The 27,007-nt window shown below is 42.4% G+C and overlaps 2 protein-coding genes across 4 annotated transcripts in view; both read left to right on the top strand.

Annotated features, from left to right (window-relative positions):
- The first annotated feature begins 7,762 nt into the window (after positions 1 to 7,762).
- On the top strand, positions 7,763 to 17,084 carry LOC310996715 (leukocyte cell-derived chemotaxin-2). The gene is made up of 7 exons (XM_083986170.1): positions 7,763 to 7,894; positions 8,563 to 8,676; positions 8,767 to 8,840; positions 11,177 to 11,524; positions 11,921 to 12,011; positions 13,423 to 13,568; positions 15,980 to 17,084. The coding sequence occupies exons 3-7, from the start codon at positions 8,792 to 8,794 to the stop codon at positions 16,144 to 16,146; spliced, it is 801 nt and encodes a 266-aa protein (XP_083842296.1). The 5' UTR covers positions 7,763 to 7,894; positions 8,563 to 8,676; positions 8,767 to 8,791; the 3' UTR covers positions 16,147 to 17,084.
- Positions 17,085 to 19,128: 2,044 nt separating this feature from the next.
- sh3pxd2b (SH3 and PX domains 2B) overlaps positions 19,129 to 27,007 on the top strand; it is a 41,363-nt gene continuing 33,484 nt past the window's right edge. For 2 of the 3 annotated variants that reach the window (XM_083986531.1, XM_083986530.1), the window contains exons 1-2: positions 19,129 to 19,456; positions 22,822 to 22,902. In XM_083986531.1, the coding sequence (XP_083842657.1) occupies positions 19,385 to 19,456; positions 22,822 to 22,902 (153 nt within the window). In that variant the 5' untranslated portion in view covers positions 19,129 to 19,384. Of the gene's footprint in view, positions 19,457 to 22,821; positions 22,903 to 22,951; positions 23,074 to 27,007 lie in introns of those variants that run through there. The other variant, XM_083986532.1, reaches the window with a different exon arrangement.

Raw genomic sequence — 27,007 nt, 5'->3', positions numbered from 1 at the left:
TACATGCAAACAACCCACTAAGTGTTTAACTGCACAGAGTCTGAGAACTTCATACATGCAGGGATAATAAAATGGGTCTCTCTTAGGGCCTTTTAGCTCATTGTTTTGGTTTTGGTGTTTGTAATTTAACTTTTTTGGTCCTGAAATGTGCATAAAAAAGACTCAGTTGTGCATGATGTAAATTTTTTTGTCACTACTACTACTTCACAGAGAGTGAGTATGATGCTTTTTGAGGTGATGTCTTAAGTGATATCTCACACCTGGAGATCAGGTATTCTGGCTTCTTTGAGGAGTTGTGGTGTAGTTCATTGGGTCGTGCGGGTTTTTTTTTTTTTTTTTTCGAGAGTGTGTTTCCATCAGCGCTAAAGGAAACTTTGGTCTTCAGACTCAGGAGAAGTGATTTCTTTGTTGGCAAAGTTGGCAAGGTGCTAGGAGAGAGGAAAGTTTTGGAGAACAGGACTGGAGACATGGCTGCAGTGTTGGGTGATGTCTGTCACTCCCTGTTTGGTGTCTCGGCAGCTCCTCCACCCCATCGATGGCTCGCTCCCTAACTGAGGAGGATCAGGCTGCTCAGCATCCAGCCTCTCCTGCCCCCTCACATCAGGTCATTTCATCACAAACTCGCTCTCTTTTTGGACTTTTCATTGAGGACTTTCAGATCCTCTTGTCCTCTCTTTCAACTTATCTCCAACCCTCAGAAAAAAAAAACTTTAAAGCTCTTATCTACTTTTTTTTAACATTCAATCACCATCACAAGTCAGACTATGTAGAAAAAAGGGAGCACATGAAGTTTGGGCAGGTCACAGTGTTAACTGAAAAGTATTGATTTTTGCATATCTGATACATCTAGCAGATATAGCTGTAAATGTGGTTTTGGTAATAAAATAGATTAGCTGCCATTCATCATTGTACATTATATATATAAATAAAAACATCTATGTTTGTGATTAAGTTCAGTTTTGCTTAGTGTCAGTCAAGTGACAAGCAAGCCTCCACCAGTTTGACACCTGAAGGACTTTACTCTGAAATGTACAAATAACTGTTGTACATATTCTCAGTGTATAACTCAACAACAATGACCCTGAACTGTCCAGTCCAACTGGCTGCTTAGTGCTTACACACCTCTGTGTCGCTGTGTGTGAACTTGTACATCAACACAAACTGGAGGATCCAACCTCAGCTTTTAGTGACTGAAGTACCATTTTCATACACGGGCATTAGGAGAGAGAGAAAGAGCATGGCCAACGTGGGAGCTCAGTATAATTGGGTTTACACTGTCACACACACTGAGCTTCTTCAGCAAGTTGGTCGACGCTCTCTGGGCTAAATGGGCAAATAGGAACCCCAGTGCATTCTTTATACTATTTCTGTGTGACTGCAGTGACGCTAATGAGTCCTGTTTACAGCGCTCATGCTTCTACCCCATGGTTAGAGACCAAAGCTGCATTAACACATATCGTAGCTCTTTCTCTCTCTCATTTTGCCTCGCTAGTCCTTTCCAGATATGTACTGTAGCTTTACATACAGCAAACAATGTGTTGTTGTTATTATCAACAAACAATCTTGTAAACCAACCTCATAAAATGTCTTGTTTTTTTAATTTATTTAATGAGCAGCTTTCATCACCACTGGAGATGCAAAGGCTTTTTTTCTTTTACACATGAAATCTGATCTGTAAAGCTCCGTAGAGTCAGTTTATCAGCAATCACAGGTTTTCAAAGCTTCAGTGGTCGAGTTGTTAAGATGTCACAGACCCACAGAGTCGTCTATTCATGAAGTCAGCGGCTTCAAGAGAAAAGCTTTTTACCCTCGACACTGTAAGATAAAACAGGCTGAGATTGAAAAACGGTGAAGAGTGAAGTAAAACCCAAAGACGCTTCTCTGCAGATAATTCACCTCAGCTCTGACCTTGACCTCTGACCTTCAGCGTGAGCCAAAGTCAGACTGGTACGACTTCGTTATTGACCCTCCTGTTCTCCTTTATCAAATTCCCTCTTTGAAAAACAAAACTCCAGAGGCCTGTTCCTTCATTACCTTCATCGCCCCAATTATTCTTTCAGCTGCACCCAATGTGACAGGCTGATGTGGTGGCTGCCACCTCCCATTCATTTCTGTGACAAATGGCAAATTCATGTAAAGCATGATTGGATTATTTAGCGGCAAGGACGGAGCGGCAGACAAAGTTACAACGGCTGCACCGCGACCTAGAAAAGTTTCATCAAACACCTGAAATCTCTTGTGTAAACAGATGAAAACAGTCTGGAAGACACAGCGGGTGCACAGAGGAAGGTTTGAACTCCCTGGGTCCTTTGAATGTGACAAACATTTCCTCTTCTTGCAAATATTTCTTTACTGCATCTTTGCATTTTTTTGGTTTCATGGTCAAGCAGCATCAAATCTCTCTCTTTATCCTCAGCATTTATTCATTTTTATAGTTTTATCTTGTCTAACAACACACGTTCTGTCATTTAACCTCTTGCATCGCCGGTGCATTGATGCTGCTTTATCTCACAAACACACACACTGAGTTGACCAAGGCACAGAAAACACAACCACACTGAGAGCTAATGACTCTGTTATCCTGACGTCTCTATGTACAGTTTATGTGGAAGTGATGGAGGAGAGGAGGAGGAGGAGGGGGGAAAAAACACATTAAAGTTTGATTCCCTCCTTCTCACCATGGGTTAATGGTTTGTGTTGAGATTGTCGCAGCAACTCTTCCAGGTCTTGTTTGTCATGACATGGACAGTGACGGAGGATGAGGCTCTGAGCTCTGACAGAAGATGTGTGCAGGTTATTAGCAAGCAAACACGGTGACACAATTATTAGCAAGCAAAATAAAAGATTTCTCTCTCTTCTCTCCGCCTGCCATCTTTCTTTCTTTCTTTCTTTCTTTCTTTCTTTCTTTCTTTCTTTCTTTCTTTCTTTCTTTCTTTCTTTCTTTCTTTCTCTCTCACACACATTTTCCTTTTATCTCTCGCTCATGATCTCTCTCTGTGCTTCTCTCCAGTTAGATACTGTTTGAATGATCACGTTCCCTGGCATGAGAGTGCTATGTAATTAACCTATGAGATTCCTGCTGTTGCAACGTGCCTCTTGCCTGCCTCACTGGGCTCCTCTGGTGGATTATTACTGCCATCTACTGGACAGACACACACCAGAGTGGGGGAGCCAATCATGACAGAGGAACAACTTGTTATGATGTTATTGACAGGTGATCATGCAAAAAAATACTTCCTGTTTTTCCTATCTTCCATCTTTTCAGAGGTGGTGAGAGTCTGAGGGGGAGAATCTGACTGTAAGTGCAAAAGAAAATGCACAATTTTATTTATGCATTAACAATAAGATAAATATAGTATATACACAAACTGTAGATCCACTTTACTTCTGCTTCATTATCAGCTAAAGATTTGGTCGGAGATTCTCTGCACTCATCATCAATAAGGCCAAACAGAAATGAAATGATCCTATTGTTGGTGTTGGTTCCTCTGCACCATATTCACATTGTTTTTTAAGACATCATTGAACCCTGATTGACATGAACACTGTTGTTAAATGATGTTGTACCAGAAGGAAGCTGTTTCCCATTTGCAGGAAAAAAAAACATGAACCTACTGTATATAACGTTGAGTAATGAGGTCACTCAGTCACTGGTTTACTCTGCACCACTTCTTCTTCTCTTCTTCTTGTCTCTCTTTTGTTTTTGCGGCTGCTCACTCAGTCTGAGTGTCAGGATTAAAGTTTTTCTGGACGTCAGTGTGTGAACAGATTGACCAGAATGCATCAGGGCTCCCAGGTCTGTGTGTCTTGGCAGCAGTTTACTGTCAATACTGTGGAGTCGAATCAGTCATTTCTTTTCCTTGTCTGGGCTGGCTCCATAAAACCAGAGCTTTCACCTCTTGTCTTCTGTCTTCCCTTCTTCACAGACAAGAAACCACTGGGTTATTATCGCAGCGGGATTTCACCTCGTACTCTTCAGTTAAACAATAATCATGTGTGTGAAACGGTTTATTTTGTGTCTTGGTGGATGCTACTTTCTTCTCTGTCTGGTAGACAGGTGTATTAGTATCAATTTCTTTCTAATTATGTGGGTAGTAGGTGCTCGCTAAGGCTAATTATACATTGAAGCAGCATTGAAGGAGTTTTATCTTGGAAGCGTGATGTAAAAACACCGTAATTATAGATAATGTGGGTGTAATTAGGTACTTCTTAATGAACAGACTTTAAATGAGATGTTGCTTCGATGACAGCAGCAGTGAGATAGGACAGAGGGACTTCCACAGCTTTTGTGTTCTCACTTCCTGTGTCTGCTCTTTCCTCCGTGACTGTGCAACCAACCACACTTTTTTTTTTTAGTTTGACGTTGAAAATGGGAGGTCATCTGTGTCGTTCACTCATCAATGCAACCTCACACAGCGCCGGCTAATCGATCCTCCAGCAGCAGCAGCAGCAGCAGCAGTCGGCTCATCACATTTAACTCCTGGGATCCACATCACACGATGAGCAGAATATCTGGCTCTCATTTCCCCCTCGTTCTGCAGATAAATGCTCAACATTACACGGCGGCAAATATTACTCTGCTCTCCAGAGGCTGAAATGCACCAAGGGGTTTTTCTTTTCTTTTTTTTTGCCGTATTCTGTTTTTTTTGTGGTGCATGTTCCCGCATGGCTATTTCCAGCCTAACAACGTGGAGCGTGATGAGAGAACCTGAGTCACAGTCGTGGTTTAAAAACGTCCATCTCTCTCTCTCTCTCTCTCTCTTTCTGTGGGTGAGATCAGATATGAGGGTGACACAGCTGACTGGCAGTGACTTGGCTTTTTGCTTAACCCTCCTGCTGTCCTCCTGGGTCAAGGAAGGAAGGACGAAAGGAGGGAAAGAAGGAAGGAAGGAAAGAAGAACAAAGGGAACGATGGGAGGAAAAAGGGAAAAAGGAAGGAAAGATAGATGGAGGGAGGGAACAAATTGGGTCAAAAAAGAAGGAAGAAGTAAGGATGAAGGGAAGGAAGGGAGGGAGGCAAAAAGGATTGTGGAAAGAAGGAAAGGAAAAGGGAAGGAAAGAAAGATGGAGGGAGAGAACAGACCAGGTCAACTGGATCAAAAGAGGAAGGAAAAAGAAGTAAGGAGGGAGGAAGGAAGGGAAGAAGCAAGGGAAAAAGGATTGTGGAAAGAAGGAAGGGAGAAAGGAAGGATGGAGGAAGTGAACAGGGGTTTTAATTCATCCATTCGCCTGCTCCTCCACCTCATCTTTTCCTACGTACCTCTGCCTTCTCCCTCATCAAAGCCTGTGATTTAACCACCTTCCCTGCTGCGTTTGACCCCCACCTCTTCCTCCTCCTCCTCCTCCTTAGCACTGATCCATCAGTCATGAAACCGAGCTTTGATCCGTACACGATTGGCCGTGACATCCTTCGTCTTGGCCTATCACACTCTGAGCTGCGGTTGTGTCCACGCCTGCACAGTTCAAAGGCTTCGCTCCTAAAACTTTTAAGCTCTTAACTTTAAGCTCTTGTTCTCTCTCTCACTCCAACCAACTAGTTTCTACTTTGTCTGACCTCCTCCACTCTTTTTCTCTCTCCTTCACCTCTGCATCCTGTTGTCATGAGTTATGAGCTCAGAGTGAAGCAACATGAAGGAAACGTTACAGGGCAAAGAGTCAAAAGGAGTCGTTTGTTTGAAAAGTTAAGATGCACAGATGTTGAGCTGCTCCCACTGTGTCACATACAAACTATCTGTTACGGAGAAAAAAAGGAAAGAAAATAAAAGAAGATCAGATTATTTAACGCTGTGGAAAAACACTGCAACAAGTCTTTCATCTGATGCGAGCCCGAACCTCAGAGTTTGACGGGCCTTGAGATTCCAGTCACATTCGGCTCTTGTGCTTTGTTGTCTCTCGGCTGCTCTCTTTCTCAGGTCGGCTTTTAACTTGTACTGCAGGTTCGTGGGAATACACAGGAGGGATGAAGGACATGGATTGACATTTGTATATTTTAAAGGATACGCTCGGTCTAAATGTTGTTGTGCTCCCTGCAGACCCACAGAGAGAGAGGAAGAGAGGCAGAGAGAGAGAGACGGAGACGTGTGACCAGACTTCAGTCCGTCCACCGACGCCCTCTGAAAGCTTCTCCCCCCCCTTGGCAGACACTGAAATGCTTTTAGTGGAACATACTGAACAAAAACGTTGGCTCCCCCTGTCTGCTGCCACCAGCACTGCAGAGTTCACCCATCTCAGGAGGCCTGTGTGTGTGTGTGTGCACGGAGTCTGTTTACAAATGGACAGAGCCAAGTGGATGTAACTGGGGGCCGCCGTGTTGAGGAAGCGGATGCGGGTCCACGGAGCGGTTCTCCATCCATCAGCGGAAACCACAGAGCCTGGTTTCTGTGAGATGTTCTTTCAGCTGAGCAGCGGAGAGAAAGATGGGCAGGAGAAATGAAGTGAAAGAGTAAAAAGGGGGTGAAATATTGCTGCCTTGAACCTTCAGAGGGAATAACTTCACTGTGTGATTTTTCTTTACAGATGTCGTCTGCTGATGCAGGTCTGGCGGTTTTCAGGAGGAAGAAAGGGAGGGAGAGCCTGGAGAATTAAAATGTATTTCAGGTTTGGAGCAAGTGGTGCATTGCTGCAACTGGTATCTCAGGGAAGGAGGGAGTTTAAATGTGGAGGAGGAGGAGGGAGTGGGAGTAAGAGAGGGAGGCTTTTGCATCAAACTGTTGCTAGGAAACACTTGTGGCATCTCTTCTCCGTCTCCTTGAAATGCCAGAACTAACTGACAAGAGGAGCTGGAGTGAAATGTCAGCGCCATCCTCCCAGGAGTTTGAAGAATGTGCCGCGTGTTTCTATTTAAGTAGCCGTGTTTATCAAAGGCTTCTCAGAGAGTCAACGGGAGCCTTCCCTCCGCCGGTGTTTAGGATGCAGACTGGAGTTTCTGCTGCTCCTCTCTCTTGTCTCCTGTTTGTCTGCTCGCCTGTCGCTTCCTGCTTTATCTTTGTTTCGTTTTTTTTCCCTCCTCTCCTCTCGCTCACGTCTTTCAAGATGTTCCTGCTTCCTTCCCTCCTCCTCCCTTCCTCTAACTCTCACACTCACTCTCGCTTCTGCACCTTTATAACTTTGTCCTGTCCGTCTCTTATTGGGTTTCTCTCCTCGCTCCCCAGGTCCCTCAGAGTCCAGGAGTCCATCTGGTCCATGGGTATAATCCTCTTCCCAGATATTTGATCATCACCTCTCCACTGACTGACTGACTGTGGTTCAGCCTCTTCCCCTACACTTGTACATTGTCATTCAGACACAGTACCCAGAACAAAAGCATTAATATATTATATAGTGATGACCTCCTTCATAATATAACAGTAGAGTTGGATTTCCTTCGAGGAGAAATTTTAATGAGCAAACAAAAGGTGAGCTGAGCAGAGGAGCTACAAGCTACAAAAGATGAGCTGCACATCTGTTGAACTGATTATGAACTTCTATAAAACATGAATCAGCTTCATGCTCGTGATATTTTATGTAGATTGTATAAGTGAACTGTTCACACCACAGCCAATCAAAAGGAGATATTGCATTCAAACAGTTTACTTCAGCATATAACTGGATTGTTACCACACACTCTCTCTCTCTCTGTCTTTACAGTTTTCATGTACCTCCTTTCACTCTCCCACAGGGAGGAGAGGAAATTCATACCATTGATTGACTTCCACTGCTTCATGTGAGGCCTCACAGCTAATTGTCTCATAATAAATGCCGGGCTCATGCATGGAGGATAATGATTTCTCCTTAAAGGAAGAGGAGCCAGGATTTCAGAGCATGAGGCTGCACAACCGTGAGAGACCGCTCTGCACACATACCAATGGAGGCCTGGGCTGGTCGTCTTCATGTTTGGTGTTTGCTGCACCCTCAGGTGAAATTATCAACATTGTTAAGACCTCACGCCAACTTTGTGGGTGGTTTGTTGGAATTGGCTCAAAGAATGAAAAGATAAATGTTGGCATCGTCTAGCTAACGAGCCTGTGAAGGTGAACCAGGCTGCAGTTAAATCTCAGCAACAAATAAGGACTTTATGAACAAAGAGAGAGGGCTGTGATATATTAAGTGTAGAAACTGTAATCAAATATCCCTCAGAGTGACATGAACTTTAAGGATAAAACTTATTATCCTGTAAAGATACAATAACATTTACCTACTTTTTCAGTTTTAGGCAGAATATCATTACATTATCAACAATGCATTTTACTGCAGCGATTAATAATATTACAGTTTGAGCAAAGAAAATCATGAATATGTAATATCAGGCTTACTCAACAATATTGTCATGTAGCTACAAAATACTGAAACACAAGGAAACAGATTTAAATCAAATTTGTCCACACAGTTGGTGATTTCACACAGAGCTGGAATATATTTGTTCAAACTTTAGTTTCTTGCTGCGTTTTCATAGAGGCAGATAACTGTGAGCTCTGTGTAACTTCCAGTATGGCAACAAAAAGTCGATAAAGTGAAGCCTTTTCCAGCACATTAATGTGTGTGTGTGTGTGTGCGTTCTCTAAAGTCCAATATCAATATTGACAGTGGGGGAACGTCCTGTGGTCGGAGCCTGCGGCCTGCACAGCTTCTCCAACAGTTGCTGCTTTGTGTTTGGACCCACAGCGTCTGCAGCTTCACTGTAACTTCTCCATGAGCTTGGTGAGTACAGACCGATTCTTTGACAGAATCTATGAAGATGACACTGAATGCATCGTCTGAGGTTTATGTTTTCTCTCCTTATTGCACAAGGTTTTAAATCTCTGATCCTGCAACAATGAAAATGCTGTTGAGGGTTTGTGTCACTGCAGCTCTGCTCCTGTGCTGTAAGTACGGTCTGCTACTGTCTGCAGAATATATATTATACATGTTAAAGTGACATGCATCATGACGTGCCTGAGCTCTGTTGAGAGACTGTGAACTCCAGTGAACACAGACCTCAGTGGTTGTTGCTACAAGTGAGACATTTAAAGAATGATTGAGTGTTTAATGAAACATTACATCATTGTATGTAACAGCAAAGCAAAAGGCAAACTTACCCTGAGTGGCATCACAATGAGATGCCCACTGCTGCATGAGAAGAGAACTGTGATGTCTCTCTCTCTGATTAACTTTGACTGATTTTTTTCTTTATCTTTCATCACCTTAGAGGGAATTTCTATATTTGTGTTCATTGTCTGAATGAAATCTCTTCAATCAGGGCAGAAGCAGTGAAAGAAAAGGTCCAGCAGGTTTTTGTCAGACAGTGATTTTAACCCTCTAAAACTATTTAGAGTCAATGATTCAACATTTATCTATACATATTTCATGATGTATGTTTTGAAAAAAGCATGTGCAAAGGAGTGGCCTGTCATATCAGCTTTATTAGTAAATGTATACACAGATAAATTTGGCTCTAAGTATGAAATATGATACTGTTACTAAGCAAAGACACTAATTATACTATTATATCAGATGTAGTTTTTATTTGGCTGTGTGAGAAATTGTCGGCACAGTCCTTAGAGACAGAGAGAGAGGTTTGATTTTGTGGGTTTTGTTACTTTACATAGAGAAAACTGAGACTGATTTGACTCAAACTGCCTAAACAGGCGTGTCAGGTATCCATAGCAACCATCTACTCAAAAAAAGAAAAGAAAAGAAAAAAGAAAAAACACCCAGAACATCAAATTTACTGCATCACAACACCCTGGCAACCCTGTGACGTAGCAACCACCCAGAAATGCACAACAACAACAACAATTGAAGCAGACACAGCAGCACACAACATCCTCGCTCTGTGCCACTTTCACCATGGCAACGAGCTCACACCCGAACATTTCTGTCTCAAAGTTTTTTCCCTTTTTTTTTCTAATTTTAACCCGCGTGTCGAGGAGAAGCTGCTTCTCCTTGCCGCAGCCTGATATCCATCCCGTCCTCGTGCCTCGCTGTCATCACGGCCCTCTGGTGATAAGCAGCTTCTTTCAATCACGGAGCCCAGCGTGTGTTCTCGTGCCAGGGCAGCGTGATTGAAATATTTTCTGTGCCTCTGAGGTTAACGGAGTTAATGAAGATCAAAGACTCGTGTCTGGGCAGGGTAATTAGTATGCTGTCAGAACCAAAAACACACTATGAATAACTGAACTGTGACTCTGTCTGTGTGGACAAGAATCACAGTCCTCAACAAGTGTGAATGACAAGACAAGACCAGAAAACTCTGCTCAGAGGTGGAGAAAAAGATAAATAACTGCAATATAATCTAAAGCGAGAGCAAGACCATCCAGTTAGTGTCTATAAGGTCTGCTTTTTGGCTTTTAATCTATTACAGTTTTTATATTTGGGGCGTTTTGCCTTTATTGTGAAAGGACAGCAGAGAGAACGAGACGGGGTAGTTAAGGTTATGAAGCAAATATTCACAGGTTGGATTCACGCTGTTTTTAAGGGATTTTAAAGAAGAACTATGCCAGATTTTTACCTTTATTAAACAGCTTTGAAGTAATTGTGATAGTTAAATGACTTGTTACGGGGAGAATGGAGGCTCTCTGCCTCCCACATAGAGTCCCTTGGGCCGAAAACCAACCTTGCAAGATCAACGCCTCCGACCCGGTGTCCCAGATCTCATCTCATGAGAAACATGGACAGTTTTACAGCTCTACGACACAAACACACCTGGTGATCGGTAATCTCTTGTTAATGTTAGCCATCTCATTAGACATTGGCTTAGTTGAAAACAAATGCACAAGGCCAGACCTCGAAACTGTAGGGGGAGCTCCGTAAAGACAAAAGCAACCAAAACAGCGACTCGCATAGTTCCCCTTTAAAGCAAATATTCACAGCAGGTCAGATTTACATTCATTTTAAAGCAGCTGTGACTTTGTAAATCAACCAAATTGGGAAAAGAAAAAGTAAAGTAATTGATCTGAATGTTGATGTGCTTTTGAACCTGCCACAATATCTTGTGTGGTTATGAATTGTTGCTGTTGGTCAAATTCTCTCAGATAATTTCCTCTCTGTGCACTGTTGTTAGCAAATTATCAGTAAGTAAGATCATCTGTGACTTTAAATATCTAAATATTAAGAAACTAAATCCAAAAATCAATCTCACAAATATTTAATATTGAAGTAGCCACACTCACTTTAATCCTCCCTCTTCCCTCCTCCTTCGCTCCTTTCATCTCTCCATCAGACATGCTGTTGACTCACGCTTCAGAAAATAAAAAGACAAAAGGTGAAGGGTCTCAGAGCGGTGACATGAGCGCCAGCAGCAGCAGCAACATCAAGGCGAAGGGGAATGACACAACAGCAGCACACGGCAGGAGATCTGAGGTCGTGGTTCCCAGGAAGAAGCTGAAGAAGAAGATGAAGAAGAAGAAGAAGAAGACAGGAAGTATCGAGACGAGGTCAAGAGGTCGCGGCGCCGGCGGCTGCACCCGGCTGGGCGGCGTCTGCCAACCGGACCGCTTCATCTGCCCGGGACGCTACCTGAAGGACAAGTGTCCAGGGAGCAGGACGCAGCAGCAGTGTTGTTTACCGGGTAGAGTGATGCAGCTACACATGTAAACACACACACACACACACACACACACACACACACCTGCACTCAGTGTTTTCAGATGTTACTCCAGGTGAGACATGAACTAACTCTTCAGCACAGTCGCTGTTCGCTGCCAACAGGGATTAAAGAAAGAGTCTGGTGTTGTTTTCCTGACTCAGACTGGAGAGCTGAGTTATTAAAAAGTGACATTTGAACAGTGTCTTTGTCTTTAAGCTGTAATTGACCTTTTTTTTTTTTTTTTTTTTTACATGAGTACAACACTGAGCTGACTCGCACTCTGTAGATGTTTTAAGATATAATTACTTTCTTCTGCTTTTGGGGAATTTTAAAAGTGGAACATGATTTTTTATTTTTTTTTCTCTCCCGTCTCTGAAGTCGGAGCGTGGAGCGTCCTTTGTGCTGGTCACCACAACAACAGAGTGAGAGCATGTGACACACACGGCTGTGGAGCTTTCAACTCCAGAAGGTGAGTCGTCGTCTTCTTCATCATCTGATATTTACAGTAGTGTTAGCTTCATCCTGAGAGCTCGTCCATGCACAGTGGGTGATACGGCAGAGTTTCATGTCATGTTGGATGGATGAGGCAACGTAAGAACTTCGGGTCTTTATGTGGACATTCATTGAAGCCCAACCTGCTGTTAAAAACCTTCTACTGACTAAACCAGAAGTGGCTGAGTTCACTTCAAATATTTCAAGTTAGCAGTTATTAAAGCAGAAGTGAGTGATCCGGTCGTTTTCGCTAATGCTGCGTTCCAGGCAGGCTTTTGAAATCGTAAATTACAGCTTCAAGTCACAACTTACGACTTTGTAGCGTTCCAGGCAACCCACTCGTGTTTTTCCGACCTGTTTTACCGGTGAAAGTCACTATAACGGCCACTCGTAACTTCCGACCGGTGAACTCGTACCAGATCGAACTGGTACCACTTCACGGTCGGAAAAATACGAGTTTCCTTGAACGCACCATAACAGTCCTCGTCGCTACGTCACCACATTCACGGCGTTCCTTGGCTGCACACACAGCCCTGCATGCCGTTCTCTCTCCTCATTGGATAAAAACTGTAGGATACGATAAATGTTTTCTCTTCGGCTCAGAGCAGAGCAGAGGGACTGAGAGACCCGTGTTTCAGTCCAAACACTCTATGTAAGTGATTGCTGTCGGAAGATATAACTATTTAAGACTTATATTAACACAAATATATCACTCACTTCTGCTTTAATTATTACATATTTATTTCTATATTATGTTTACTTATGTTCAATTATCGTCTACACATTCACAAGTTGAGATGTAAACAAGTGAGTTATAATGTTATAATACTGTTACAGTAACATCTGGACTCAACAGGTGTAGTTCTTCTCATATTTACCTGAGCTTTGGTCCGTCCTGCCTGCTGCCTGTTATTGAGTAGATGAATGTCCTGTTACTGGAAGAGGAGACAGGAAGTTGATGAAGTGTGAAGCGAAAGAAAAAGCTGCTAAAAAGTGAATCCATCTCCATCCTTCATCCAGAGGATCCAGACCACGACATATCAAACTGTCACGTTACAGATACAAACACAATTGGTCCAACTAAATATCAACACAATAATAATATTGTATATAAATATTCAAGCTGCTTCTAGAAATGAGTCTTTACAGTAAGGATACACTCCTCTCCAGACAGGAGGTATAATTTGCTGTGCCTCTTTTGCTTGGAGAAGAGCACACATGTAAACAACGCAGGTCAATAACAGATTTCTAATGTGTTCGTGTTGCATTAGACTCAGAAGAAGTTCAGACGATGAATCTCCCCAAGTTGCAGAACCCATAAACTGAGACGAACACGTTTTTTGTGAAATATGACTAACTGAAACGATCCTCTGTCCGTCCTCTTGCAGAGGTAACGGCCTCTACAAAGCCGTGGACCTGGTGTGTGATGACTACGGTATCGTCAACGCCCCGTTCTCTGGAAATCTGGCAGGTCCAGTGAGCCGGAGAGACCCAGAGGGGAATCAGTACGACGGGGTCAAACTTCTCAGCGATGGTGAGGAGGAGGAGGAGGAGGAGATGTTAAAGATCCAGGAACATGTTTTATCAATCAACAATGCCATTAATAAAGTCAGGACTTCTGATAACTGTTTGATAAATCAATAATAGAAGGAAGCTATAGTCACACTCCAGTGGCTCTGCAGGCTTAAAGAAACCACTCAGGTCTCAGTTAAAGTGTATTGTCATTCAACATTTTAAAAACATGAATGAACAAAATATGTCACTCAGATTCAGCAGCATAGAGAATAACATTTAAAAAAAATAAACCCTATAATGAGAAATAAATAATTAAGATAACCTGAAAGAATAAATAGAAACAGACACACAGTTATGTAAATCAAGTATAACCAAAAATGGTATCAGATGTAACATCACCAAGGTCCAGAGAAACTATGACTGTCATTTCTATTGAACAACAAAAACAGGGAAAGTTGAAGACGACCAAAGGTTTTATTGCCTGGAAATCACAAAGTGCAAAACCGTGTCGAGATTTCAATAGATGAGTCTGACCTTCTGATGGAGCTGGAAATAACCAGAGAGTCATTAGATTCACCCTCTGGGCAGCAAACCATCCAATAGTTGTTAAGATGTTTGAAGTCCTCCTGAACAAACCAACACACCGTGCAGATAGAAACCTGGAGGCACATCTGTTCCATCCCCAGAGGGGGGGAACACCTACAGTATAAGAAGACATTGTTAAAATGGAAGAAAAGTTAAATCCTGTAATCTATACAGTGTGGAGCTGTGACTGCGGGGTGTGGGGGGCGGGGCAGAGGGGATGTGAGGTCATCACCGCGGAGACGGCAGGTGGGGATGAAACGATAGGAAGTGATTTAGTCGGATTAAGTCGAGGCGTTGGAGAGCCGGGCTGAGATTCCTCTGAACTCCTGGTTGCCTCTAACATCTGGCCCCAGCTGCATGTGAAACCTCATCAAAGGCTGCTCATGAGTAATGACCCCCACACACCCACTACCCCCCATAAGGGCCGGCATCATCACACAACACAACAAAGCAACGCGTCCACGTTTGTGTGTCCGTATTGATGCCTTTGTAACGTATAGTTTTGTGTGTGTGTGTGTGAGTGTATTTTTGAGTTGATAAGGTGCAGGCGTGATGGGTAAACATCATTAGTCCTCACTCTGCCTCTACCTCTAATTGAACTGTATTATCAGAAGAACACATGTAGTGTCAGCTCCTTTCATCTCCGGCTAAAGCGCAGACATGATTAGACATCACAGAGACACATTACCTCGCCATGATACCCACATTAATGCTGAGACACTGATCATTAGGAGCTCATAGGACTTAATGATGATGCTGCTGCTGCTGCTGCTGCTGCTGCTGCCCGTGTTGTGGACTGCAGCCTACCTCTGGTTTGTTTGTCTCCGCGTTTGCAGGTTGCTTTTTGTCTTTTCTTTGTTTGTTTGTGTGCAGAGCGCTGTAAGAAAGACTTGAAAAGAGTTATCCTCGTCTTCATCGACATGGTTGTGCTGTGCGTGTGTGCAGAGTGTACATTAATGTGCATTAAGGAGGATTAGACTGCGGATTCCCGTCGCTTCTGTGTCTCTCTTACAATTGCAATGATTTATTTATTTATTTGTTTTATTGATCAGCCATTAACACCTGTTTTACACATCCATTAACTGGTGGTGCAGAAACATGAGCTCTGTCCTCAGATGTTCTTTCAACTCGGCTGCAAAATAGGTGATAATAATCTGAGAATACTGCTATAAATATAATAATAATCCATAAATTACTGAAGACAATTAAGATAAGATCAGATAAGATAATCAGAATCAGAATCAGGATTACTTCATTGATCGCCGAAAGGAAATTCTTTTGTTACCAAGCTCGCAATAGAAATTAAAACATGAAGTGTAATACACATAGGAGTTAGGAAAAACAAAGATATGGGTAAAAAATAACACTTCTAAAAGAAATCAAATTAATAAACATACTGTAATACAATTCCCCGACCCTCGGGATACAGATAAATCCCAGAGCAGCAATGTAAAACATATCTGCATATTTAAACATACCCTGTTTCCCATAAAGTTGCAATAAAATATTATTTTTACCTCTTCTCATTAAATGATTTCGACAAATGTGATTTATTCTTGATAGATAAAGTGTACATCTTCTCAAAACTTTATTGATCACTGTGAAAATTAAATCACAATTAATCTTTATGATAGGAATAAAAAAGAGGAATGTGTCGGAAAAACAAAATTATTCCAACTTTATGGACAACAGTGTATTTACATGGGATTAAAAAAATGTAACATTAGATTAAGATTAGGATAATGCTTTATTTGTTCCACAGTGTTGCAGCAGCAGTGATAAATATATAACACAGATAACAAATGAATAATGAGGTAACATGCGTGTCTTCTGTGTCCGGTCCAGTCGACTGCGTGAAGATCTTCAACCTCCGTCCGTACCGTTACGCCGGCGCCGTGGCTCAGGGCGAAGCTCTGGGTTACCTGCTGCCGCTGCAGGAGCGATTCTCCGGCATCACGTCACACCTGCAGCTTCAGAGGTGTGACAGCTCCGACCCCTCACCTTTCATCTGACCTCACTCACTTTCATCTCAGCTCACCGGGCGTGACCTCTGACCTTTGGAAACGCCTGATGATTTGATCATGTCAGCTCTTATGTTTCCATCATGTGATGATGAGAATGAGCTGTTGTGTTGTTGTTTTTATTATTAGGATTCATTTCCAGTCTGTGATGCAACCGACTCAGATCATCATCACTGACTGAAGCCAAAATAAACGTTGATGTGGCAGCTTTTAAAAATACACACACCCATCTCATAATCTTGTGATGATCAGTATTATGATCTTCCACTGTTCTGATGATCCTTCCTTTCCATTATTACATTATATACATACATTTTTCTGTATCATCATTTTCCACAGAGTATTGACTCCTTTTTCATTTTCTATTTGTATTTGAATGAGGCAATAAATTGAAGGTTTCATTTCTGCTTTTGATTAAATTAGTTTCTATTTCCAATGACTAAGGGAACAAAAAGACAATTTTAAACAGTGGAGACACATGCTGTTGTCACTTGTGTAAGAAATAGATTTATTCTAAACTCTGACCTCTTGGTTTCATTCTGCAGCCACAGTTTGTTGTTTGTGCAGATAAGGAAGAACTGCCACATGTACAGTGTTGATGTAATGAGCAGAAGGAACCAAAAGATGGAGCTATTCTGCAACAAAACTGTCAGAAACTTTGTCTCCAGTCCCAACAGATGTCTGCAAAACTGTTAGAAATTCAGTTTTTTTTTTGTTACTTCAAGTTTTTTTTTTTTTTCAATAAGTCACAACATTAAATACACTTTGCTTCAGGATAACAAGGACACAGATGTCATGTGATGAAGCCTCAGTGAGTCAGTGAGTTACACTTTTACAATTTAGTCTTTTACCAAACTGTTGATTAACAAACATGTGATGGACTCAGGGCTGAAAATGTAAAGATGCAATAAACATCAGTGGAACCTTTATTGGAGCAAATTATAAAAGACTTAACTTCAGTTTATTCAATTTTTTATCAAACTCTTTCCCGTTAGACGTGTGTAGCTATATAAAGATCAGTAACTAAAGAAAATTAAAAGTAATGAAGAAATTGTGAAAAGCCGTGAATTGTGTTTGGAACAGTTATCTAACAGTGAGGTAAGAATGATATATCGCCTTTTTCACCCACTTTAACATGAACAGTTTTTACTGTTTAGGGTGAGATACAACACAGATCCACAACAAAAACATAACAAAGACGTGTGAAGAAGTGTTAATACTGATTCTTTAGATAACTTTTACAGTACTTTTATTTATACGTATGATGCTTCTTTTTAATGTATGATTTGTTTAAGTATGATATGTGTTGAGCGGGATTGTGAGGATTGTTGAGCTGCTGTGCAGCACAAATTTCCGCAAGGACAATAAAGGTCTTTTAAGTTTAAGTTTAAGTGCCTAACAAGTTTTAGTTCTGTGTTTTTTCTTTTTCTTCTTTTGTCAGTGTTTGGATATTTACAATTTAGCAGACCATCTATTTATAATTTCAAAATGAATTGAATAAAGGGCAGGGGAAATAGGTTTTCTTCATCCTGCTCCTTTCCATGCATGGGATGTGTGGATTATAATCATCACTTTGTCAATAATGTATGAATTAAAAATGTCCATACAAAATGAGATGAAGACACGTTTTCGTTCTTCACTTACTTAAAAAAAAAAAAAAAAAAATCATACCATAGTTAGGGGAGAGTGGGGTAAGATGAGCCAGTGGGTAAGTTGACCCACCCCTTGTTTCTAGGAAACTATAGGAAAAAATTAGCATGTGACCAAATATTTGGGAGGCAGGCATCATTTCATGGAGTCTGTGAAGGTTAGAACCATGTGAGTAAATTGGTTTAATATTTATGACCCAAAAATCATTTTTCACTCTCGCAAGTGAATTTTGTCGATCATAAGTTTTATGAGAATTGTGTTTAGACTAAAAGAGATTATTGTAAATTTGTTTTATACATGGGTTGTGGTATCTATGAGCTACAACATGAGGTAGTAAACTTAGCATGAAAGTGCACAATTTTAGCTGTGGGAGTAATAAACCCAAGCTAGGGTAGCTGTGGGGTAAGTTGATCCATTTGGCCAGGGGTAAGTTGAGCCACCTATCCTATACACTTAGTGAATATATTTTGGCTGTATATGTCCAAATGATTAAATCAAGATTCTGTATGTTTGTGATTACAGTAAGTATGTTCCTATAAACAGGAAAAGTTGTTTATAGTGTGCCAAACTTTACTTTCAAAGAAAAATATCTGGGATTCTTCCCAAGATGCCACGTAATTGCAAAACTCCCCAAATCTCAGTGAGTTGGTGGCTCAGCAGGAAGTCCCTGCAGTTTGTGTTCACCTGTAGCCTGGACGGGTGAAATATTAAGTAAAGGGGGAGGTAGAAGATCAATTTACCCCACTCCTATGGTCAACTTACCCCATTCAAGACCACTTTTTTGAACATGCTATATTTTAAAAACAGTTATATTTACACTCATTCTGTTCATTTGTAGGGATGCAAAACATCCTGAAATATATGCAGATGTGTTAGTTAGGAACAAAACTGTAATTGTCTTGATGTAGTGATCCTGAATACAAAAAGTGGCTCAACTTACCCCACTCTCCCCTAAAATGGACAAAGGTCTCAGCTACTAACCCCCTTTCATGTGCCGGTGATTCTGATACAGCTCCTCCTCCTCCTCCTTCCGGTGCTGCCCCTCTCCTCCTCACTGTGAAGCTACACAGAGATTTAACTCTTTAAACGCCTTTTTAAAGATGATGATTAATATTAAAAGCGTTTGGATAAACGTTGCCACCAGCCAGTGATCTGTCTGTCTGCAGGAGCCCGGGCTCGGTGTCTCGGTCTGCAGCCTGCGGTTCTCTCGCCGTGACGCGGAGGGGCTGGGAGTGGGCGAGCTGGGATAGGCTGGGAGTGTTGGTCGGGGAGCCGTCAGCGGGACGGCACAAGGCAGCGAGAGGAGCCGTCGGGGGCGGGGAGGGGGGAGTCAGAGCGTCGGAGGCGTCCGAGTCTTAACTTGTGGCTGAATGTGGGGCAGGAAATCTGACGCAGCTGTTTGGGGGAAAAGCTTCAGTCGCTGTCGAAGAAGGAGGAACCGAGCGGCGCTGATGACCAAGGAGCGTCGGCCTCTCAACTTTCTCCTCCAATAAACCCAGTTTTTATTTTATTTTATTCTATTCTATTTTTATTTCTCTGTGAACGGAGACCCAAGCGGAGGAAGGAGGAGGAGGACATCATGCCGCGGCGCACCGTGCAAGAAGTATTAGTGCAAGATGTCCAGAAGAGACGGAATCCCAACAAACACTATGTAAGTGGGGTTTCTTTTATTTTTTCTTATTTTTTCTAATAATCACAACAGATCGCTTTTCGCTGCGGGACTCGAACAGCAGATCGTGAAGTTGGTGCGGCTCCTCTGTCGTTTTTCCACTGGGCCAAAGTAAAAACAAAGAGAGTGTCAGATTACAGCTCAGCAAAATCAGCCGAGCTGGACAGAGAGTTTACAGCTCTGGGTCTGAGAGAAGTTTAACATCTGTGGGTCCTTGGTTTATTATAAGGATTATTAACAACACTGTCAATCAATAGATAAACCGATCAATTAGTGAAGGAAAGAGGTGGAAGTTTGAGAAACTTAAAGAGACACAGTCCCTTTGAAGTTTTGCCTTTATAGTTTTTACAGTTTAAGTTTTTTGTTTTTTTTTCTAAAAAACTGCTGAATCAGGAAAAAGAAGATTTATTTTCTATTCCCACTAGACTTGAGAGGTCAGAGTTGTTTTGGATCGTCTGGCTCGTGTGACCTCTGACCCTTTTCTCTGTCTACTCATCCTCCAGTCGCTCAGTGATCTTGATGGATTCTCATGTTCATATCATATATAAGTGTTGAGCTGTTTCTCTCAGCTCCTGCAGCTTGAACAGAGGCTCCTTCAGTCCTGCTGCTGTGCCCAGTGCCACGTGTGTATGTGTGTGCGTGTGTGTGTTTGTGTGTGTCACCACAGAAGCAGAAGAGACCCTGAAAACATCCCTAATAGGCAAATCACTGCCGTCCACAAAAACCTCCTCACTAATCCTCATGTGGATGCAGTTAGGCTTCGTCATGCTCCAGACGCTTCAATTAAGAATAAAATACCTGCAGGCGCTGATAAGCAGGAAGTCCTGATCACGGTGCTCTTAAAGGTCATCACAGCAAACGCAAAAACTGTGTTTGAACAACAGGGACAGGGACATATGTCACACAGCGCTCGTAGCTTTATACGACTCTGGTTTGGCGATTTTATTCTGATCAAACACGTTCATTTAATCAGGTTATTTACACACAGAACAAGCCGAGTCCTGCAGCTGCATGGTGCTGACTTTACAAGACACAAGGATCCTGATGCCTATAAAGGTTGTCATGTGATAATGCTGCACTCATCTCATTAAGGGTATCTGGATCTGTACTGTATTGACTATATAGTCAGAGAGGGGGAAAGTAGGTAGAAGAGAAGCAGAGAGTGGATGTTTTTTTCCAAGCAGAGTCTGAGTGGGAGACAAGAAAAAAAAAGAAAAAAAATCTCCAAAAGACAAAGACTCATTTATCATTTTTCTGCAAATCATGAACAATGGAGCTTTTATCAGGCTCATGTGAAAGTGAGTGTGAGTGTAGAGGGGGTGGATGGATGGTGAACGGATGGTGGACGATGCATCTGTTTTTTTTTTGTTTTTTTTTGTCGGTGCACAGCTTAAAAGTAACACGTATGACATCATAGGATGTAGAGAGCCAACAGGACGAGGCCTCGCTGCCAGGTCCTTAGCAGGTGTTGGTGTTATACATGCAGCGTGCCCCTCAGATCATGCATATTTCCGGATTGCATCCATGTACATATGTGTGTGTGTGTGTGTGTGTGTGTGGATGGGTGGAGGCACCAACAGGCTTCACACCACTGAGGGTGTGAACGGTCAAGGACACAGAGTTCTCCAGGTCCTGTGACTTCTCCATCTGTCTGTTTGCTCTGCAGCTCATGTTGTTCTGTGCCTCTGGTGCTCGCTCTCTCCCACTCGCTCGCTCTCTCTCATTCTTGCTATACACAGCCAGGCCGGACACATTACCCACCTAACACCCCACCTATAACACCCACCCAACCCCACTCCTAGAAATCTGAGGTGTGGTTAAGAGCAGGAAAAAAAGCAACTTAAAAACCTCATCTGAGTCCAGTCAGCCCATCGCAAAGAAAAGGAAACAGTGCAGAGTAAAGATGGAGATATAAGAAGATTTTATTACCAGTCCCATTATGTCATAGCCTGGCTAACGTCAGACTGCATCTCCGTCTCATTTGATGTATGAGCATGGATCTGGTGAAGTTGTAATTCACCTCTGACCTCCAAGATTGGACTGGACAGAGCTCCAACCAATCAGAGCAAACGATCCAGATGACGTCTGCAGAGCGACGGAAAACGAATGTCAACAGATGTGGTTGTTGTAGTTTTGCAGAAGCGATGGCGTCTCAGGGACTTCCGAAATTAAATCTGAGAGTGTCTTGGTGACGTCCATACAGACGCTCGACCAACGTTACGATAGCTGCTCTTCGGTGTCCGCCCGCCATGTTACATGTAAACAAAAGCTGGATCTGCAAAGGGAAATGAAAATCGCTGGCAGGTTCATTGAATTGTACAGTAGGTGAAATGATGCTTCACTTCGTTCTTCACCCTGTGGCAAGAATAAATCCATATTTCAGCATCGTTTTAATGTGTATATAGCTAAATAGAGCCTCTATTAGTTAAAGTTTCTACACTGAGTTTAGACTTTGCTGTAGTGGTCTGTCCATCCGTTGCTGTATCCGACTTCAGAGCCCTGAAAGAGGAGGCGAGGCCGGAGAAGGTCTGGGAGTGGAGCCAGCAGCGTCGAGCCAGACACACCGAGCCACCCGGGAGTTTCCGATCACCTCCCTGCCTCTCCCCTCCGCTTCATCCTCTGGGAAGAAAACGAAGAACTGTTGAAGCCTGTTGCCTCCGGGCTGCAGCGTTTAGACGAGATGCTTTTTGGTTTAAATGCTTCATGATGTTCCAGCGTTGTTGATTTTTGTTCTTTACTGTGATAGAATCTGAGGTTTGACGCAGGTTCAGGGTTTTAATTACTTCCTTGCCAAATGCCACTTCCTCAGGAAGTGATGGGAATGGGAAATGAAATAATCGGATTTCCCTGTCGTGTTTTGTGTGAACGGATGGCGGTTGGCTGTTCAGAAGTCACAGCTCTGCAGATTACTGGCACTATGAGTCAGGAGAGATGCCCCAGGCGGGTTGCATCATCAGGATCTTAAAGCAGAAGTAAGCGATCCGGTCGTTTTGGCTAACTTTCTGTCAGCCGATGGAGTTAGCAGTCCCCGCCCTCGTCCCTACGTCACCACATTCACGCACATCCCTTGGCTGCACACACAGAGAGGACCGCCCCTTTATGCCGTTCTCTCTCCTCATTGGATAAAGGTTGTAGGATACAAGGAAAGTTTTCTCCTCGGCTTACAACAGAGCAGAGTGACTGACAGACCTGTGTTTCAGACCAAACACTCTATATAAGTGATTGCTGTCGGAAGATATAATTATTTAAGACTTATATTAACGCAAATATTCCGCTTACTTCTGCTTTAATAATAATAATAATGGTTATTTGTTGTCCCACTGATCTCTCAACCTCTGTTTTCCCAGGTTTACATCATCAAAGTGTCCTGGAGCGATGGCAGCACAGAAATCATTTACAGACGCTACAGCAAGTTCTTTGACCTGCAGGTGAGTAAATTTGTCTGTGTCTGTTTTATACTGCAGCTGTGTGTGTGTGTGTGTGTTGAGTGCAGTTGCATGTCTTGTATTGAAAGGAAGGTGACAGGTTTTAAGTTTTCCACCAGTAAGGATCAGTCCAGGCCAGTAGGAGCACAGAGCAGCTCCCTCCAGATGACACTGGTAATTATATTGTACGAGAGGAATCGGAAAATGTCCCGGTGCAGTTAAACCCAGGACGGTGATGAATGCAGCGACTGCACTGATGACCACAGAAATGTCTGAATCACCCTCGGACGTCAGCGTTGTGTGTGTGTGTGTTGCACAATGAGGGAATCTCATTAGTTTACTGGTTTTCACTTCCTCTTTTGAAGGTATAATGGACACGTATAGCCCCCGTGCACATCTGAGCTTGGAGAGCACTGACTCTGAGAAAGCAGAGAGAGAGGCAACTGCTTTTAATGAGCACGTAGTCAATCCAGGGAAACTATCCTGTCAGTGTCTTTCTACCTAGCGTCTCTTGGTTGCAAACCAACCTTGTAAGATCAGAGCCTCCGACCCGGTGTCCCAGCTCTCGTCTCGACGGCACCACGACACAAACACACCCCATAATCTATAATCTGTTGCTTATGACAGATAAAACTACACAAATATACACATCGTAACTTTGTATATGATATATAAGTTATCCACCGCTCCATGGATTGCCTTCTCACCGGCTCTGTTGAAAACAAATGCACATGGCCGGGTGGGAGGGAGGGAGGAGGGTTAGCAAAACAGCAACTGGACTTAGCAGAGTTCCCCTTTAAATGATTTAAAGTTCTAAGGAGAGAAAACCACATCAGATTTAGATGTGATTCAACGAATCTGCACTGGAAAGTTTGGTGGGAGATTTCCAGTGTTGAACATTCATTAATTGCAGTTTCATCTTCCAAGAAGAAGAGTTTTTAGATCCTGTCAGTGATGTGATGAGGTGATACGAGGAGATTATGAGGCATTTGAAGTTTTTTTGTTTCAGCATGGGACTGGAAAGAAGCAATAAATCTTAGCACAGGATAAAGTCATTGTGATATCAGGCTTAATCACAAACGTACATGTTGTAGTGATTTGTGCGCTTCTTTAAAACATGCACGGATATTAATAAAAAAAAATAAAAAAAAGTTAGCTGTCATGGATCTTTAATCCTGTGCTTGTTTCATTCATTTTGGTCATACAAATGACTTTAGACACACAGCATCAGATCAGTGGCACTGGATTGAATGAGACAGGCATAACATATATATAAATGAGTTATTTTCAGCTGGGGGGCATTCCTGGCTGCATTTACCCCGACCACGCTCTCAGCTGCTTCCTGCTGTGTCGACAGCCCAGAGGGTCGACTCTCGGTGGTGACGGAGATGTAGATAAACTCAGCTGCAGAGTCCAGGCCCGTCTCTTATCTCCTGTTAGGTTTGGCAATAAGAGCAGCAGCAGCAGCAGCAGCTCAAGTCAGTGGTGTTGGGCCATTCAATATAAGATGTAGTATTTGGACTTTTTGTATGTTACTTTATTTTTCCAACTGTCAGCCAACTTTGAGCAGAAATGTAAGGTAGCTCGGAGATGATTGAAATGCAGAACGACTGTTGCAGGGAGCATGAGTCATATCTCCACAGGTGAACAGGAAGTGAACCCACTGACTTCCTCTGGTTCCTCACATCCTATACAGGAAACTCAGTCTCTGCTTCCATCACACTAAAACTGACACTCGAGTGAGTTTTAAACACCAGCGTCTGTCGTGGCCGTCACTTTGGAAACATGAGTCTAAAAATCAGAATCAGAACAGTTTTATTGCCAAGAGCAGTAAAGGTCAGTTTACAGCACGAGGAACTTGTCTTGGTGTCAGGTGCAAACATAAAAGTACCAAAAAATAGAATAGAATGAGAATTTAGAGAATTAAAAATTTAAATAAAATAAAATAGAATGAATGAATGAAAAAATTCTAGTGCAAAAGATACGCATACTATATACAAAAACAAAAAGGAAATATGCACACCGTATACGATATATACACATATACTATATAAAAGAATAGAATAAATATATATACAAATACTACTAAATAAGTTATTGTGCAAAATGTTGTAGTGCAGAGTGACTGTCCATAGGTTTAGGGTTATTTAGGGGGAACTGGGGCATTGTTCAATAGGCTGACTGCAGAGGGGAAGAAACTGTTCTTGTGGCGTGAGGTCCTGGTGATAAAAGGTGATAAAGTGGGAGAATTGCGTCACCGTGTTCATGTCACTTCATTTCTCTTGAACTCTGGGCGTGGTCGCAGGTGTCAGGACAGGATGATGATGATGATGATGACATCGAGCTGCGTCACTCGTTTCCTCACAACGACGTGTCTTCATTTCCTGCCATCCTCCTCTCATCCCTTTCCCGTCATCCCTCGTTCTCTCACTGGATGCTGTTGATTCAGGAGTGGTTCTTTTATAACAGAGAAAAGATGTTTTAATGATCCATAAAGCGTCTTTGATGAGTCCGAAGCCAGACAGGAAGTGTTATTCATCACATCCCGTCACTAACAATTCACTTGACCACAGACTGTTTATTCACTCAGTCTGACTTCACCACATGTTTCTAGCTCTATTCAGGGGTGTTCTCTACTCTAATCCTTATAGCTGATATCAATCTACATATTCACATCTTTATATATCCAGACAACACTTATCTGTAATGTTCCCTTTTTTATAAAACAAGTTAAATCCAGACAGTGATCCTGGTGATAAGGAGAAGAAGAAGAAGAAACCCTGCAGAGGATAATTACCTGTTATCTCTTTAAAAGCAGCTCTGTAGCTCTGACTCACCCTGTAATGATTCTCCTGTCAGATTAAAGTATTTACCCGTTAGCAGAGGTGATAAAAAAAAAAAAAAAAAAGTGCTATTGCCAGACGCTCTCTCCTCATCTGAGATATATCTGCTGCTTCTCACCCAAACATCCAACCCAGACTCTCTGTGTCGCTGCAGAGTTAATGAACTCTCTCTCAATGAGGCGGAGTTGTTTGATTTAAAAGCTGTGACTGTATTTTTTCCCCCCTCTGTGTTTCACTGTGAAACAGAAATAGACGAAACTTCTGCTGCTTCAAGAAGATGGAAAGTGTGGAGGGTCGACTCGTCCTCACTGCTGTACAGTTTTGTTTCCATGTCACTGTAGAACAGTTTCCATGCTGCACACGTGTCCACTGAACGTCTGGATGCAGGAGAAACTTTTACTTTTAAAGTTGTTGGAAACAAAATGCAACACATCACGTCTTATTTACTGAGACAGACGACTCACATAGTTTCCATCTGCAGTGATGCACTAACAAACATTTTAAACGGGGGGTGGAGGGGGGGAGTCATTTTGCCACAGGGTGGTGGGGCTGTCTGCTGCATGAATTTAACCAAGCAGCTGTTTTTATTTCATGAGCAAACTAAAAACTTTGTACTGTGATTATTTTTTATATAAATGCACAGTGTGCATCCTTCAGCAGAGCAGTGACAAAACCAAAATGTGTTTTGAAAAGGTACATTTAGTAAGTCCATATACCCTAAGATATACATTATCCATGCACTCTTTTTATGTTTTAGAGGAACTATGCAAGATTTTGACCTTGATTAAACGGCTTCAGAGTAATCGTGATGGTTAATTGACTTGTTACGGGGGAGAATGGAGGCTCTCTGCCTTCCACCTACAGTCTGTTGGCCAAAAACCAACCTTGCAAGATCAGCACCTCTGATATTACTGATAGACATCGCTCCCTGGATTGTCTTCTCGCCGGCTTTGTTGAAAACAAATGCACATGGCTAGCGGGGGAGGGGGGGAGCTGGGTTATCTATGAGTTTTTACAACAGTGAAAATATGCACTCTGAAACTGTAGGGGGAGCTCCGTAGAGCAATAAAAAAAAAAACTACGGGATTTGCATAATCCCCCTTTAAGTTGTTTTTATAGGAACAGGATATGTAGGTAGGCTATAGGACAGACATTAGCTTTAGCAACAGGAGGATATTATTGAAGATGAAGATCCAACATCAAACCACTTTATTCAGGTGAACCTGACAAACACGGCTCCACAGGGACCGAGTGAGAGTGTCACA

This window comes from Trachurus trachurus (genome assembly GCF_905171665.1).
Source record: "Trachurus trachurus genome assembly, chromosome: 14".
Lineage (NCBI taxonomy): Eukaryota > Metazoa > Chordata > Actinopteri > Carangiformes > Carangidae > Trachurus > Trachurus trachurus.
The sequence above is the reverse complement of the archived record's forward strand: the minus strand, read 5'-3'. Positions and strand labels throughout refer to the sequence as shown.